General features: G+C 45.4%; 1 protein-coding gene across 31 annotated transcripts in view; it reads right to left on the minus strand.

The window, feature by feature from the left end:
* Positions 1-16,900, minus strand: part of ARHGEF28 (Rho guanine nucleotide exchange factor 28) — a 273,643-nt gene extending 256,743 nt beyond the window's left edge. For 8 of the 31 annotated variants that reach the window (XM_070569812.1, XM_070569811.1, XM_070569804.1 and 5 more), the window contains exon 1: positions 14,651-14,857. In XM_070569812.1, the coding sequence (XP_070425913.1) occupies positions 14,651-14,857 (207 nt within the window). Of the gene's footprint in view, positions 1-4,604; positions 4,762-14,650; positions 14,858-16,563 lie in introns of those variants that run through there. The other 23 variants (XM_070569830.1, XM_070569829.1, XM_070569820.1 and 20 more) reach the window with 13 other exon arrangements.
* Positions 16,901-17,360: the final 460 nt, after the last annotated feature.

Genomic DNA, 17,360 nt, shown 5'->3' on the forward strand with positions numbered 1-17,360 from the left:
GCTGCTGAGAAGGCCCTGCCCCACACCATTTCCACATCACAATACATTTATTTGCTTTAATAGCTGATTTGGCAGCACTGAGAGCTCTTCAAAAGCTATTGCCAAGCCTCTTATCTCCAAGCCTCCAGCGCCCAGTATATGCCTGTCTCACAGTAATTACCAGCCAAACAACTCACCAGAGGCTCAAAACTCAATACGATTCTCCAAATCCCAACCACAACCTCCACGGGCGTGGGGATGCTGTAGAAAGAACTCCCGGATGATAAGAGGGTTTAGAGCCCCCACACGCAGCAAGTAAAATCCCAAACAGGATAACGCCCAACGTCCAAGTCACCAATATCATAGGATATCTCTACCTTGAGGTTCTGTGGGAAGTAGAGGGCTGTCATGCCTTAAAATGTCACAAGTTTACTTTCTTTAATATTACCAGGTCAGGAGCTACATGAAAAACTGGAGGTTTTAGAAGTTTACTACACCTTTTTTAAAAAATTGTGAAATTACCGAGTTTCTTAAGAGAAAGTGGGGAGGGAGGTGAGGAAAGAGAGAGTGAGGAGACGGAGGGGGAGGATAGGGAGAGAGAGAACCATCAGAAATGGCTTTATTTTCGCTGAAAACCAACATTTATCAAAAATGCCCTACATTTCAGGGCACATTCTCCACCCAGTCCAGATGGAGGTAGGTACATTAAGTTCCGTCTGCTAAAATGAACTTAATACCCATTTTCAGTCATCTTAGAATTCAATTAAAAATAATTACTAGATTATTACTGGCTGATTCCACCTCACCGCTCATGAAGCATTCACACAACAATAACGTGAGCTGCAGTGACAGGAAAAGCTGAGGGCATGAGCAGGCGTTTCTCCCTGGAAGGACGCAACACTCAAGCAGCGTCATCAAACCCAGCTTCCTGAGCAATTTAGATGCTGCCAGTCAAGAGTCTGAAGGCACTGTGGGAACCAAGCATCCTGTTGGTAAGCCCAGCAAGGCTTCAGACACCATCCTCACCTCCAAGGAAACACAAGAGGAGAGATGGGATGCACCGTGGAGTAGGACTTGGCCAGCCCCTCAAGTTTCAAATGAGGTCACCAGGACCCGGAGAGGTGACACAACCCAGCCAGGATGTCAGTGGCAGTGCTAAGATTTCAACCCAAATTCTGCTTTTGGTCCAGCCTTTGTCAAAGTCAAATTAAGTCTTTTTGGAAAAAAAGAAAAAAACAACTTTCTCTTGCACACAGTCTACTACCAAACTTAAAACGAATGGACAAACACCAGCAAATCATGTCCAACACCCACTAACAAGATTGTTCTTAAATTCATTTAACTCCAGACATCCTGTCAACTTCTAATTGCTGCTGCTGCTTCCCCACAAAGACGCCATAACAGCCAGTGAAGATAAAGCTCCGACTACAAAGGTGAAAGGAAAAAGAAAGGCTTATTCTACTTTAATGCCCAAAGAGCCCAGGAAACCTGCTTTTCCAACCATAATCCATCAGGACGTGTGGAGAATGACAGAGGGACTCAAACAGGAGACAGGCACATGTCATATCAATTTGCAAAAAGGCACATCCTCCAATATCCAAACCACACTTGGCATTCCCATAGAGATGAGACTTTCCTTAGACTGGTTGTGGTAAAGTTGAATTTTCCCTAGCAAAAATTCCCATTTTTGTAAAACAAGGAAGCCAAGTGAAAAGCTAATTTGAGACTTTCTGTAGCTATGAAGATAACCCAGATTGTTTCGTTGCAAAACAACCTAATCTATGTGAAATAGATTTCTTACATCTTCTTACATAAGATTTCAAAATATTTTTCTAAGAAGGCTAAAAAAAAAAAAAAACAAACAAAGGACATGAAATCTTTGTCTCATAAACAATTTCTGTCCAAACTGGAACCTTTCTAAATAAACATCAAGGAATAATTCGAATTCCCATAGCTGAGACTTTAAAATTTCTTGACACTGTTCCATATTCAATAGCAGGTTATCAATAGTTCTGGTGATCGAACAGGAGAAGAAACAATACGCAATTATTTTATGTAACAATGTGACAAGAAACATACCATTTAAGAGAAATACTTCTATTTGATTCCTCTAAGAATCCATCAATTAAAAACCTATTAAAACATTGGTAAGGGATTTGTGCTGTCTCTCGCCTCCAAGAATGGGGTGTGGCCAGCAGGAAACTCGCTGAGTCTGAGAGGCTGTGGGAACTGGTATGAAAGTAACTTCCAGAAATCTGCCCCTGAGAACTCTGAGAAGTTGTAAAGCTGACAGCTCCAAGACAGGCAAGGCTGAAGAGTTAGATGAGCTACTCCTTACACATAAAGGTGGTTTTTTTGTTTTGTTTTGTTTTTTAACAAAAGGGAGATAGATTACACTTTCCATAGCATGATGACCCTGGGTCTTAATTCCCCCACCACACCCATCCAAATTCTACCTCCACCAAATGTTAACAGTCAATGCAGTTGCTATCTGAAGAAATCACAGTTCACAGAAATAACACCAGAGACCTCCCTTTTGGAAAGGATACAGATTCTATGGAGATACATAGAGATCATTACGCTCAATGAGCTGCAAACTGCAGCCAGGCCTCCCAGTCCACAGCTTTATGCTATTTTTCCACTCGTACAAATAACAAAATGAATGGCTTTGTTTTTATCCTCCTCCCTGTCTCTTTTTCTCATAATCAGGCTGTCACGCTCTTAAGAGTTATGTCAGATAGATTAAAATCCCAAATGACCTGAGGTTGCCAAAAAAAACTAAGGACAGGCTTTTTATTTCAACTTATTTTTAAGTCAGAATGATAAAGGAAGGGATAAACAGGTCTGCCCAGGACTGGTGATACAGTGTGGACCGATGATAAGGTGGGAAGGAGAACTCAGCGCCCACTGAAATTTTGCTCCTCTTGGAGGGGAGTGATTTTGCAGTTGAAGAGGGCAGAACAAACATCTGTAAGTGGGAAAGTTCATCATAAGAAAGCATCAGGCTGCTCTGAATAAGTTCCAGGCTGCGGACAGGCCAGGCTAGGAAGACTCCTGTGAGATTTCCTAACCATAATCTACCAGGAACTGTGGAGAATGACAGGATTCAAATACAGGAGACAGGCGCAGGGCATTTGAACTTTCAGAAAGGCAGATTCTACAAACTATAGACAGAAGGAGCTTCATGCTGATCCTAAACCAGATCCTAGAGCAGATTATTAGAGGGCTGACATCTGAGTGCCTGAGGAAGCAGCAGTGGCTACCTGGAGCCGTGTGGATTCTCCAAAAAGAAGTCGCTTGAGAATAACCCCATTCCATTACGTGGTTCCTACACTGGTAACTCCATATAGTAGATACAGTAGATTTGTTGGACATAGTATATATCCTTATGACAAGATGGAAGATGAAGAATGAGATGCTAGTACAAATAAGAGTAATTAGTTGAACAACTCTACCTGAAATTGGTAAACATCAGAGGTGAAGTTTGTATAGACACAAACTGCTCTGCCTGAGACCTCAGCCTGGATAATAGTTTTATTGTTTCCTTAAGGCATTAAAGAAATGCGTATTAAGCCTACGGAAAACCTGGGGAAAAAATAGGACAGTGAATGACAGGTTTATAAACAATCTAAAAGACTTTGAAAAGCCAGAACAAATGGTCACATACAGGAAAATAAGTTTGAGATAAATATTAAGGTCTATTCATGGGACTAAGAAACCAACTGCATGAGCCCATGAATGAGGAGATGGCGCTCCAGAGAACATGTGTAAAAATAAACTTGGTGATTATGAGATGACTGAACATCGAGAGTCAATGACTCCACTTAGAAGTACCAGAGTTGGAACGCCCTTGTTTGAGAAATTATTCTATCCCAGGTTCTGTGCTAAACATTTGACATCGACTATCTTAGTGAGCCCTTATAACAAACCTATGAGAGAAACAGGTATAACTGATGCTAAGAGTTTAGGTGACTTAGAAGACAAGGTAGAAAGGAGCGGAGCTGTAAGTTTCCTCAAGTCTCCGATTTGCAACCAGTAATCTTAACCATGAGGCTTCACTGCTTCCCTGGAAGAAGGGGGTTCCAGCAAGACTGGGAATGGTTCTACTGCGGCCCGTGTCAGATGGCATGGGGAGGTACTATGCTTTAAGGAAAATATAGCAAATTGGAATATGTTCAGTATTCAGGGTGGTGAGAAGATTCAAAAACCACATCACTTAACATGGGCTGAAGAGACAGACTTTTCTTTTCCAGCTTAAATAAAAGAAGGCTTGAAGGTAGAATATGCAACCAATTTTCAAAAATGTAAGGGACTGTCATGAGAGAGAATTGTTCAGAACGGCCCCCAAGCAGCAGAGCTGTGATACAAACAATTGTCCCCCAAATTAACTTTAACAGCCCAAGTTTTCCAAAGATAAACTAGTGGGGGGAGGAGGTGATGTCAGCAAGGCGGAGGACTAAGAGGTCCCAACGTTCATCCCCTCACAAAAACGACAACAACAGACAACTACAAACCAACAAAGATAGCTGTGGGAAAGGTCTGCATGATGACAAGGCAGCAGCAGAAACCCCATGGAGCTCAAAAACTGGGGATGGCCGCACAGAAAAGCAGAGGGAGCATCTTACCTGCATCAGCCATCGCCAAGCCCAGAGCAGGTGGATGCCAAGAAGGATTCCCTCGGAGGGAATCTGCCCCACAGGGAAAAGGACAGTAGGAGAATCCCAAGAAGCCTCATCAATTCACAGAGGAGGACAGCAAGAGAGGAAGAAAGGAATGAAGGATCTACAAAACAATCAGAAAACAGTTAAAATGTCATGGTTCCTCCTTATCTCAGCAATAACTATCCTAAATTACTCTAAATGTAAATGGTTTAAGTTAGAAGAAGAGAGGCTGAATGGATTTAAAAAACAAGGCCCAACTATACATTACCCATAAGAGACTCAATTTCTAAGGACATTCACAGGCTAAAAGTCAAAGGACAGAAAAAGATATTCCACACAAATGGAAACTAAAAGAGAACAGGGGTGGCTCTACGTATAAGACAAAATAAGTCAAAAGCTGTAATGAGACAAATAAGCTCATTCTATGATGTTAAAGAGGTTAATTCATCAAGAGGATATAATAATTATATGTGCACCCAATATCAGAGCACCTAAATATATTAAACAGTTATTAACAGAACTGAAGGCAGAAATAGACAGCAATGCAATAATAGGGGATTTCAATAACCCACTTCCAAGAATGGATAGATCATCCAGACAGAAAAATCAATAAGGAAATAATGGACTTGAACTACACTGTAGGCCAAATGGACCTAACAAACAACACAAAACCTTCCAACCAGCAGTAGCAGAATACATATTCTTCTCAAGCACACACAGAACATTCTCCAGGATGGATCATACATTAGGTCACAAAACTAGTCTTAACAAATTTAAGAAGGTTGAAGTCATATCAAGTATGTTTTCCAACCACAATGGTATAAAACTAGAAATCAATAACAGGGAGAAAACTGGGGGGAAAAAAATCACAAATATGTGGAAATTAACACACTCCTGAACAACCAATGGGTTAAAGAAGAATTCAAAAGAGAAATCAAAATATATCTTGAATCAAACAAATGGAAATACAACATACCAAAATTTATGAGGTGCGGCAAAAGCAGTTCAAAGGAGGCTTACGGCAATAAACACCCACATCAAGAAAAAATACACACACACCTTAATAAATGCGATACAGCAAATTCACAGAATGGAAGACAAAAACCATGATCCCCTCATTAGATGCAGAAAAAGCATTTGACAAAAGTCCACATCCTTTCATGATAAAAGCTCAACAAATTGGATATAGGACAAATATACCTCGACATAATAAAGGTCATACATGACAAACCCACATCATACTCAAGGGCAAAAGGTTAAAAGCTAGGGGCCGGCCCCATGGTCGAGTGGTTAAGTTCACATGCTCTGCTTCAGCAGCCCAGGGTTTCGCTGGTTCAGATCCTGGGTGCAGACATGGCACTGCCCATCAGGCCATGCTGAGGTGGCATACCACATGCCACAACCAGAAGGATCAGAACTACAATATACAATGGAGGGCTTTGGGGAGAAGGAGGAAAAAAAAAAAAAAAAAGATTGGCAACAGATGTTAGCACAGGTGCCAATCTTTTTTTTTTTAAAAAAAAAAAAAAGGTTGAAAGTTTTCTCCTCCAACATCCAGAACAAGACAAGGATGCCCACTCTCACCACTCCTATTCAACATAGTACTGGCAGTCCTAGCCACAGCAATTAGGCAAGAAGAAAAATACAGAAGACATCCAAATAGAAAAGGAAGTAGTAAAGTTTTCTGTTTGCAGATGACATGATTTTTTTTTTTCAGGGGAAGATTCGTCCTAAGCTAACACCTGTTGCCAATCTTCCTCCTTTTTTCTTCTTCTTCCCCTCCCCCAACCAAAGCCCCAGTACACAGTTGTGCATAGTTGTAAGTTCTTCTGGTTCTTCTACTTGGGCCACCCTGACAGACAACTGGTGTGGTTCTGTGCTCGGGAACCAAGCCCGGGGCCGCCGCAGTGGAGCGTGCCAAACTGTAACTGCTAGGCTATCAGGCTGGCTCCACATGATCACATATATAGAAAATCCTAAGGGCTCCACTCAAAAACTGTTAGACTTAAACTCAGTAAAGTTGCAGGATATAAAACATACAAAATCTGTTGCATTTCTATACATTAATGAACTATCTGAAGAAACGAACAAACAAAAAAACCCATTTACATTAGCATTGAATACATAGAAATAAGTTTAACCAAGGAAGTGAAAGATTTATACACCAAACACTGTAAGACATTGACGAAAGAAACTGAAAATACAAATGGAAAGATGTCCATGTTCATGAATCAAAGAGTTAATATTGTCAAAATGTCCATACTACCCAATGCCTTCTACAGATTCAACATAATCCTTGTCAAAATTCCACCGACATACTTCACAGAAATAGAAAAAACTATCCCAAAATTTGTACGGAACCACAAAAGATTCTAAATAGCCAAAGCAATCTTAAGAAGAACAAGGCTGGAGACATCATGCTTTCTGATTTCAACCTATATTACAAAGCTACAGTAGTCAAAACAGTATGTTCCTGGCATAAAAAACAAACAGACCAGGGCCAGCCCCACAGCCAAGTGGTTAAGGGTCTGCATGCTCCACGTCGGTGGCCTGGGTTTACAGGTTCAGAATCCAGGTGCAGACCTACTCCACTTGTCAGCCATGCTGCAGTGGCGACCCACATATAAAGTAGAGGAAGACTGGCATGGATGTTAACTCAGGGCTAATCTTCCTCAAGCAAAAGAGGAGGAAGATTGGCAACAGATGTTAGCTCAGGGTGAATCTTCCTCACCAAAAAACAAACAAACAGACCAATGGAACAGAATCAAAAGCCCAGAAATAATCCCATGCATACATGGTCAACTGATATTTGCAAGATGAGCCAAAAGTAGTCAGTGGAGAAAAGACAGTCTCTTCAATAAATGGTGCTGGGAAAACTCAATATTCATATGCAAACGAATAAAACTGGACCCCTATCTCGCATCACCCACAAAAATTTACTCAAAAAGGGTTAAGGACTTAGAGGTAAGACCCAAAACCATAAAGCTTCTAGAAAAAAACATTGGGGAGAAGCCCCTCCACTTTGGTCTTGGTGACGATATTTCAATATGACACCAAAAGCACAAGCAACAAAAACAAAAATTGACAAGTAAGACCACGTCAAACTAAAAGGCTTCTGCATAGCAAAACAAAATAAAAAGGCAACCTACAGAATGGGAGAAAATATTTGCAAACCATCTATCTGATAAGGGGTTACTCTGCAAAATATAAGGAACTCATACAACTCAATAGCAAAAAAACAAACAATCTGACTTTAAAAATGGGCAGAGGACTTGAATAGACATTTTAACAAAGATGACATACAGATGGCCAACAAGTACATGAAAGGTGCTCAACATCACTAATCAGGGAAATGCAAATCAAAACTACGATGAGATATCGCCTCACACCTGTCACAATGGCTAGTCTCAAAAAACAAGGCATAACAAATGCTGGTGAAGATGTAGAGAAAAGGGAATCCTGGTGTGCTGCTGGTGGGAATGTAAATTGGCGCAGCCATTATGGAAAACATTATGGAGTTCCTCAAAAAATTAAGAATAGAACTGCCATATGATCCAGCTATCCCACTTCTGGTTATATATCCTAACAAGACGAAATCACTATCTCAAAGAGGTATCTACAATCCCATGTTCATTGCAGCATTATACACAATAGCCAAGACACAGAAACAACCTAACTGTCCATCAACAGATGAACAGACAAAGAAAATGTGGTATATGTACACAATGGAATATTATTCAGCAATAAAAAAGGAAATCTTGTCTTTTGCAACAACATGGATGAACCTGGAGGGCATTATGCTTGCTAAGTAAAATAAGCCAGAGAAAGACAAATACTGTATGCTGTATGATATCAATAATGTGATGTCTTAAAAAAACAAAAGCCAATTTCATAGAAACAATAAAATGGTGGTTGCCAGCAGCTGGGAGAATGAGGAAATGGGGAGATATAACTAAAAGTCTGTTACCTTTTGACCTATAAATACAAATTCTGAGGAGGATCTAACGTACAGCATGGTGACTATAGTTTACAATATGGTCCTGTATACTCGAAAGTTTCTAGGAGTAGATCTTACGTGTTCTCACCACACACACACACACACACACACACACACACAAAACAGGTAACCCTGTGAGGTGATGGATGTGTTCATTATCTGATCTTGGCAATCATTCCATAACATACATGTATATTAAACCACCACATTGTACACTTCAAGTACATACAACTATTTGTCAATAAAGTTGAAGGGAAAAAAAGCAAAGATAGCCTGGGATATCTTTATGGCTATTAGTCCCCATCACTGAAAGGATTCAAGGACAGTATCCAAATGGTCAGCTACTCAGAGGCATGCAAGGGGGGACTGTGCATTTACTAGAAACTAGAGAAAAACTTCCTAAGACCCGATTCTAACCAAGAATTTTCACCCGTTGCCCCAGACAGAGCGTACAGTTTCCTAACGGAGTTCTGGGAGTGTCCTATTTACAAATGAGAAGGACGAGCCGTCTAACTTCCCAAGACACAGTCACCTTCCCTCCCCTGCATCCCAATATTTTCCAATACAACCCACATCTGATATGCAGGAAAACATCACCATTAGCCTCTGCAGGGACGCAGTAACCCAGGACTTGTTGACACAACAGTTAACAAAAATAATCAACCAACCAACATATATATATTCTGCTTTGAGCACCCTACAAAGTTGCTTAAATCAGGGTCCCTGCCATCAGTGGGCTTAAGGTCAGGTTGGAAAGTTGAGACTTACACACAGGAGCATATAATGAATCAGGGGCAGATGGCAAGTGATATATGCGAGGTACCAGCAATAGGATAACAGGAGTTCAGAAAGGAAAGAGCTCAGTTGCTACTTAGTTGGTCAAAGGATTCAGAGAGAAGGTAGTTTGAGCCTGCTGCCAAGACTGCCATAGACTTTAGCTAGAGGCAAAGGGCCTGCCTCGAACAAAGTCAAAGAGGTGAGGAAGCACTTGGCATGTTCCACAGGCACTTACTGGTCCCGGCTAACGGAAGTGGAGGGTTCACAAGGGAGGCAGCAGGGGATGGGACAGCCGGTGGCATAAAAGCAATATCACGAGAAAGGCAGGCATCACCCTTCCCTGGATGCTTCCAGACGCAGAGTGCCAGAGACCCCTCAAGGTTAGGGAAGTCGCCACAAAATCAGCTGTATTACCTTCTCAAAAAATGACATCAGGACCCCTTGGGAGATTCTGAACCCAGGCGATTCCACTGAACTTGGAATCCCGGGTTAGGGGTGCAAACAACCCACAATCTCATGAATCACTGAGCACCCCCTACCACCTGAAACTCTAATGCCTGGTCCTACAGCAAACCAGGAGATTGATGGAAAAAGAAAAGGAGAAACAGTTGACAAAGAACCAGGTGACAATGCAGATAATAAACAAGGGTCGTTAGGGGAAAAGACAGAAATTTGCCCCAGAGCGACTTTGCCTGAACCGTCCAGTGCAAGGAAAACCTCCGGATCTTCACCAATGCTTACAATCCTTAAGGAGAGCTCCTTTGCTCCAAGTCCTAGTTTACAGCATCCCTGCGAAGGCCAATGCTGACGTCTTCCTGCGAATCAGTGTGGAAGTTTTTATCATGAAATTCAGAAACAATCAGCCCACTTGTCTGCATCTTCCCAGAGCCACACACCCCCTCTTCCACATGGGGGCTCCTCAGGAGACAGGGAGCAGGGCAGCCCATGACCCGCATGGGCGGGACCCAGACTTTCAGGTCTGAAATCTGTCTGGACTAAGTCCAGAAAGATAACTCCAAGTCATTTCAACCCAATGACTGTCTGGTGATCAAGGTGAGGCAACAGTAAGTTCATGGTCCTTCCAAATGCTTCCAGCCTGCCTCTGCCAGCACTGTCCTGACCCTGCGGATGGGACACTGCTGGCAGCGCTGCCCAAGACAGGAAAGGCTGAGCTGACATATGTCCTCCCCCTTTCAAATTTCATGAATGTATAGAATGTTAGAACTGGCAGGTCTTTAGCGACCACCAATCCACTCCTTTCCATTTCACCAGATAAGGAAATTGAGACCCAGAGAGGGTCATACTCGCCCCAGGTTACACAGCTGGGTGTCACAGGCGGTCTCCATCGCTGCCTCGGACTCCCAGCCTCGGTGCTTTCCCGAGGTCACACTGACATCTCACCACCTCCTGCAACCTGGATAGCCTGCTAAAGCTGCCACCCTTTGTCTATTTTCCATTTGTTATAGACAGAACCACCGGCATTTTCTGGCACTTACTGTCTGCCAGGCTTCCAGAAGGGCTCTCTGTAAATTAATTCATTGACTCCTCACAAGGACCGGAGGAGGCAGGTCACAATGGTAAACCTCAGGTAGAGAGAGGCACTCAGAGCCAGGGCTCCCAGCGAGACAGTCCGGCTCCAGAGTCCCCACTCTTAACCAGCCTGTTAGAGTTCAGGAAAGATAATTCCTTTGAGTTATAAGCGACAGAAGAGCAAGAGCAAGCCTTCAGCACAGGGGGATGGCCACTAGTGTCCAATGATGAATTTAAGAGCTCAACCATAAATTTCATTGATATGTGCAACATCTTCACCATCTGTTGATTAAGTCAAGAGGATGTATTTATGAAGGAAATAAGGCATATTAACATTTTAAACATTTTTTAAAGGGCAAAATGCTCATGCGCCCACCAGTCAAAGCCTGCCCCTGGAAACAGGGAGGACGTACGTGAGGGCGGGGCTGAGGAGGGTCTCTTCCAGACGCACTGGTGAAGCCAGTGAAGGCGTCGCTGCCCACCTCCACCTGTGCTGGCCCCACTCGCGGGTACAAGAGGGGCTCTTCTGCTATTGGAGAAACATTACTTTTACAGTAACTTTCCACAGAAATCAAACCTCAAATTAATAAATTTAGGAAGAGATTAAGAGAAAACACCTCTGAAAATGAATAAAAACACATTTTTGATGTGTTCGAAACCAAGAGCACCAGAACAAACACCCAATATTCGATTATTTTTTCACTTTCCCTCATATTAAAAATGTCAGATCTCATTATCTTGGTTATTCAGGAGAAGAAGTCCAGGAGCAATGATGGTAGAAATAAGTTACAATTGTGCCTAAGATCAAATTTCAAGAGAAAAATCGCAGTCAACCGAGAAGATCCACCGTCAAAGCTCCGTGACTTATTTACCAGCCAGATGTCTCAGCCTCGAGGGTGCAGAAGCCCACTGTGCAAACGCAACAAAACGTAAAAACTCTAAAGCCAGAAAGAGAATGCCTTAGACACGAAATCCACAGTCCAGAGAAGTAAAGCAAAGACCAGCGCCAGGCACATGGGAGGCCCCCAACAGATATGTGTTCAGTGACCATAAAGGAAGAAAATATGGAGAGGAGCATGAGAGAGGCTGTCAAAACAGGGGAACAGAAGAATGACGCTGCTCTGAGCTTTTGAGCACTTTTTAATACCAGAACAACAACAAAAGAATGAAGGATTAGAGAGGCTGGAAAGTGACAGAGTCTCACCCAATCGGGGCAAAATGCTCCGTGGTATAGGACCTGACCCGCACTGCTTAAGCAAGAAAATATCTCTAAGTCCAGCTTTGTCCAGGTAAGGGATCTGGACTCAAGCCCTACAGGGTGGCATAATGTTTACAGTACAACTCTAACAGGGCAAAATTCCCTGAATTTGGTGCATCTCAAATACAACACTTTTTAATTTAGAACTCTCAATAGGAGTTCCCCAGCTTAACCCACCACTTCATAACAAACCTTATTTAAAGTCACAGGGAAAAAATATCCCATAGCTTCTCTGTTCCACTAAAGCAACATAAATACAAATGCAATTAGACAAGACCTACATAAACCAGATCTCTCATATCTGATCAGTAAATTAAAGTCTAATAAAATTACAGTCAGCCTAGGGGTTTGAAAGCAATCTGGGCTCTGTGCAGTACCATCCTAGCCAGGCCCCAAGCATAAAGCATTTTCCAACATTTATATCATTAATCTTTTTTCTGGGGAGTCAGCACTTGGTCAAAAACTCTGACAGGACTTGAAGTTAGAGCTTAAGTACCAAAATAGTGGTTGCCAATTTTGTATAGAACACTCAATATAAAAGTAGTATTATATCCCACTATTTGTTAATACTTGCTTAGAACATTTCCTTTTCTCACATGGCATGTATTAAAGGAGGTCATGTATCAGAGCTCACCTGAAATTCCTGCCCAATTTAAGTTTTAGCCACAAGAGTAGTTTCTTATAAGAGCACAAGAGAATATTTCAGATTCTTCTACAGTATTCATGTGATTTTAAAAAGGTGTGAAACTCAACTGTGGCCTCTGATAAAATAACACAGAGCCTTAGTTACCAACTGCCATTTTCCTCTTTCCCCTTAAGTGTTTCTAAACTGCTTAAAGGGCAGGACAGGTGCTTCAAAGGCAAGCCTAACGACACACCTGTTACATAACCTGTTCTTGGCCGGCCAGGTTCTGTGGTTTTGATAAGGAAGAAAACACAGTCAAAAGCAGGACAGACACGGATTCTCTGTTCTCAGTTCTCCCTTTAGCCAGGGCATTCATCTGAGTCACACACCCAATAGCTGGCTCTGTGCCTCAGTTTCCCCAACTACAAACTATGAGGTCTGAAGATATCCAAATTCCTATTTGACCAAAGTTCATGACCACAATAATCACATAGAAAACCCACATCAGAACATTACATTGAAATACTAAGTTGTATTAAAAAATTCTGAAGGCTTTTGCAGTATTCATTTCTTTTTCTGTAAATACTCCAAAGGGGTTAGCTTGGCCATCAAGCAAGATTAGGCAGATACTCGTGTGCCTGAAGAACGTGTCTATAAAAACCCAGGACAGACATACAGAAACCTCCCCGGTGACATTATTATCACTCTGCTTGGATTTTCCTGTGCGAAGAGCAACCTGCAGAACCAACAAGGACAGGTCTTTGATTTCGTTTTTGTGAAAATGGGACTGTGCTTCCCCCGACAGCTTCAGGGCCTAGGAACACAAGACGACAAAGCTTCAGAAAACCCGGGACCCCAAAGGATGGATTCTTTCCAAACGTTTTTCACTTTTCTTACCCAAGCGGCGCGGCCTGGTGGTACACCTCCATGACCCTGGGCTTGCGGAGATTTGGGGAGACCCAGGCAGGGGTCAGAGAGGGAGAAGGTGCACACACAGATGTCGCTGCCTTTCCTCCACCCACCCGGCAGTAACCAATAGAGGGGACGCCTGGCCTCCTAGGCAGGGAGATGGATTCTCTCCTGAAAATCTAACTGGTGTCCGGGAAACCGGAGCTGGGTTTCCAAGGCGGCCTGAGCGCCCAGCTCCCACACAGCCCTCCACAGGTGAGGATGGCGTCTCGGCCCAGCACAGGCATCCTTATCACACGTGGTAACTCCAAACACAGGAAGGTTGGGGTACCATCACCCACACCCCCGCTTTCAAGGAGCAAACAAAGCCAAAAAATAAGCATAAGGAATTCCGACAGAATTTTGACCGCCAACCGAGATATCTATAGATGCCTTTCGAAATACAGCAAATGTTTGCGCACGAAAGAAACATTAGCGCTCCCGTCCAGAGCTCGCGCTTGGTCTGCTCTCCAGGGACCCGGCCGCGCCACGCACCCTCACCCCGGAGCCGAGGCACCGACGGGGAGCGGAGACCTCAGTTCTGCAGGCTCTCCCTTCTCCCCGCAAGAGCGCCGCGGTGGGAGGGTGCTTCCACGCGCCCATCCCGGGTCGCCGGCCGCCGCCTCCTCGGTGCGCCCCGCAGCTGCCGCCGCGCCAGGCAGCGCAGCCGCGTGCACTTGTTGCCGTCCCCGGGGAGCGGGAGGGGCGCCCTCCCTCTCGCCGCCGGGCCCGCACGGCACCCTCTCCAGCTCTGCGGGCCGCGCGTCCCCGGGACCAGCGAGAGGAGCTCAGCGAGCGCGCACCCCGGGAGGCAGCCGCACTGTCCCCCCCGGGCTGCGGGGCGACGCGGGCGCAGAGCCCCCGAGAGCACTCACCTGCGGCCGTGGCCCCGCAGCCTCCAGCCCAGCGAGGCGCGGCCCCCCTGCCCGGCCGCCCGGAGCCGGGACGGCTCTCCCGCAGCTGCCAACGCCCGGCGGGCGGGCGGGGCGGCGCTCGGGCCCCAGGGCTGCGCCGCGGCGGGGCCGCCCTCCTGCGCGCCTGCCGGCTGCCGCTGGCTCCGCGCCGGCCCCTCCCGGCCGCATCACATGGCCCGCCCGCCGGCGGCTCCGGGAGGAAACCCGAGGCGCCCGCCCCTCGCTCCCCTCCCTCCGCGGGCGGCCGGCTCGCCCCGACTCCCGGCACCGGGCGCCGGGCCCCGGAGGAGGCCGGGTTGCGCCCCGGGGCCCGCGGCCTCGCTCGGGCGCCGCCCGAGGAAGGGGCTGTGCGGGGCTCGGGGGAGGCCCAGGCTGTCCTCCTCCCAAAGCCGCCCCACCTGCGGACCTAACAGGGCCCCCGTGTGCCTGACAAGGCGGCAGACGCCCTGTCCTTCCGAGGCCGAGCGCCTGGCCCGGAGCCTCGAGCCGCGCTCCGCCGCAGGTGGCTCCCTGGAAGGCAGCGTCGTTCACAGGTTGGAGTGCAAACAACCTGTTCGCGCCCCAAACCTGCGAGAGCGGCTCTCTTCCACGCGCCGCGCTTGTCCAGTTAGCGCGGACCACGGCCCCAAGCCGAGAAGCCTCTCCCTCGCCCAGACCTTCAGAAAACACACTCCAGACCCTGGCAGCAGCTTTAACAGCCAAATTACCGATTTGACTTTTCTTGCAATTACCCTGAGTCTCCGTTTTGTCTTTCCTGCGAAGACCTGCCACCCCAAAACCAGGACAGGGGTGTAGCCCGAGCGCCAGAAAGGAGCGCGCCTCCTCAGCAGCTGTCCCCATCACCTCTCCGGCCCTGGCCGCTTCCACCTCCCTTCCCGTCCTCACTTTGCCCACTCCACCTTGCTGATGGAGCTCCTGAGGCTGGACCAAAGAAGAGAGCAAGAAACCGCCGTCCTGGGGCTGAAGTCCTCAGCTCTGTTCCAAGGCGAAGGTCCGCGTTCTGCCTTAATAACGGGGCCCCAAATTGGCACTGAACCCTGACCCATGCTGCGACCCCAGCTTCCGCCACTGCACACAGCTGGGAACCCAAGGCCTGGCCTCAGGCACGGTCATTTAAAGAAAAAAAGTCCCTGCCCATTGCCAGGACTTCAAGGTACTCAAAATAAAAATAAAAACAATAATATTCTCAAAAATGAAAAATAGTTCCAACCCTAAAATGTCTACTGGAGATCCACTGGATCAACACACCAGACAAAAATGGTTTCCAAACTCTGATGAGCAAAACCCTTGATGCGTTAGCCGCCTTTGTTGTTACTCTCCTTTTCCACATCACTAGGATTGAGTCTCTGTGTATTTTATTTTCTTCCTGCCCACACCTTTTTCTTCATTAATTCTGTCAGATATGTAGATAGAAAAAAATAAGAAAACGGGAGAGGTGGAACAAGTATTGTAAGAAGTTACCCCAAGACAAAACAGACGAGCAGAACCCGTGGCTGTGGACCCTCACCAGCCAGGGATCAAACCATGCTGTCTGCAGCTTTCCCGCTTGCTCGCAAGCACTGTGCTTGACCAATGTTTAAATAAGTAAGAGGCTTTCAACTTCTCTAGGTTCTGATTTTAAGCAAAGTGTACTCGAGCAGCCTTCAAAGAAGCCTGAGTGTCTGAGGCAGGGAGTTCTTGGTTGTGTAAATAACCCTCAGGATCTGATTGATTTTGGTGCTCCAGATAGAGGTCACTCGGGACACTGAGATAGTGCTGAGCTTGGCTGGGACAGCGTAGATTTAGAAGTCAAAGACTACGCATTCTCAGTCCCCGGACAAGGACAGTCAGCCAGCAGGAAATCAGGTTCGTAATTCAGTTGGGAAAATTCTTACCTCCTGGTGAGTATTACGCCAGTGTCCCGGCTCGGCCGTCTTTTCTAGTTGTTTAGTCTGCATCCTTACAGACTTCACTGCAGACAGACCTCCTCCATAAATCCTGCCTTCGCCGTCCTGGTCCCCGCCAGCCTCTGGACTTTGACAAAGCTGAAACCTCTTACCGTACAATCTAGCACCTGATTATATTCACTGTCACATGCTGGACCTTACAGGTCCTTATCCTCTTTTCAACTTGTCATTTCAAGGACAAAGACTGTTACCCAAGTAATTTCACAGGCCTTACACAGGGCGCCTCTGGAGTATGTGATGTTGGTAGAGACCCCAGCTCTGGAGTATTTAGTATTTGTTTTTTAAGTGAGGTATCACGTCAGTTACGCAGGAATGAAAATGTATATCAATTTTCTAACTTTTCTTGAATGGATTATAACTGCTCCGAATTCTATTATCTGCCTAATTCTTTCCTGCTCTTCATTCTATTTCCTTTGCCAATAATTCTCAAAGATTGAATAATTATGAATCTAATGTTTGGCCGTCTGAGTTAGGAAATTACCAGTGTTTCCTAAATAAAAGCATGATTCTAGAAGATGATAGACTTAGGTGGGGCCGGGGTGGGGGGGTGGGGATGGGGGACAAGTTTCAGAATTAGGAATAGGATGACCTTGGGAAGATTCAACCTTCTAAGCCTGCATTTCCCCATCTGTAAAATGGACATAAGAATAGTATCTACTGTCATTAAGAGGATTGAATGACTGAAGGGGATTATGGGACACATTAATCCCCTTCCTCTAAGGATG

The sequence above is a fragment of the Equus przewalskii genome, chromosome 13, assembly GCF_037783145.1.
Source record: "Equus przewalskii isolate Varuska chromosome 13, EquPr2, whole genome shotgun sequence".
NCBI classification, from domain to species: Eukaryota; Metazoa; Chordata; class Mammalia; order Perissodactyla; family Equidae; genus Equus; species Equus przewalskii.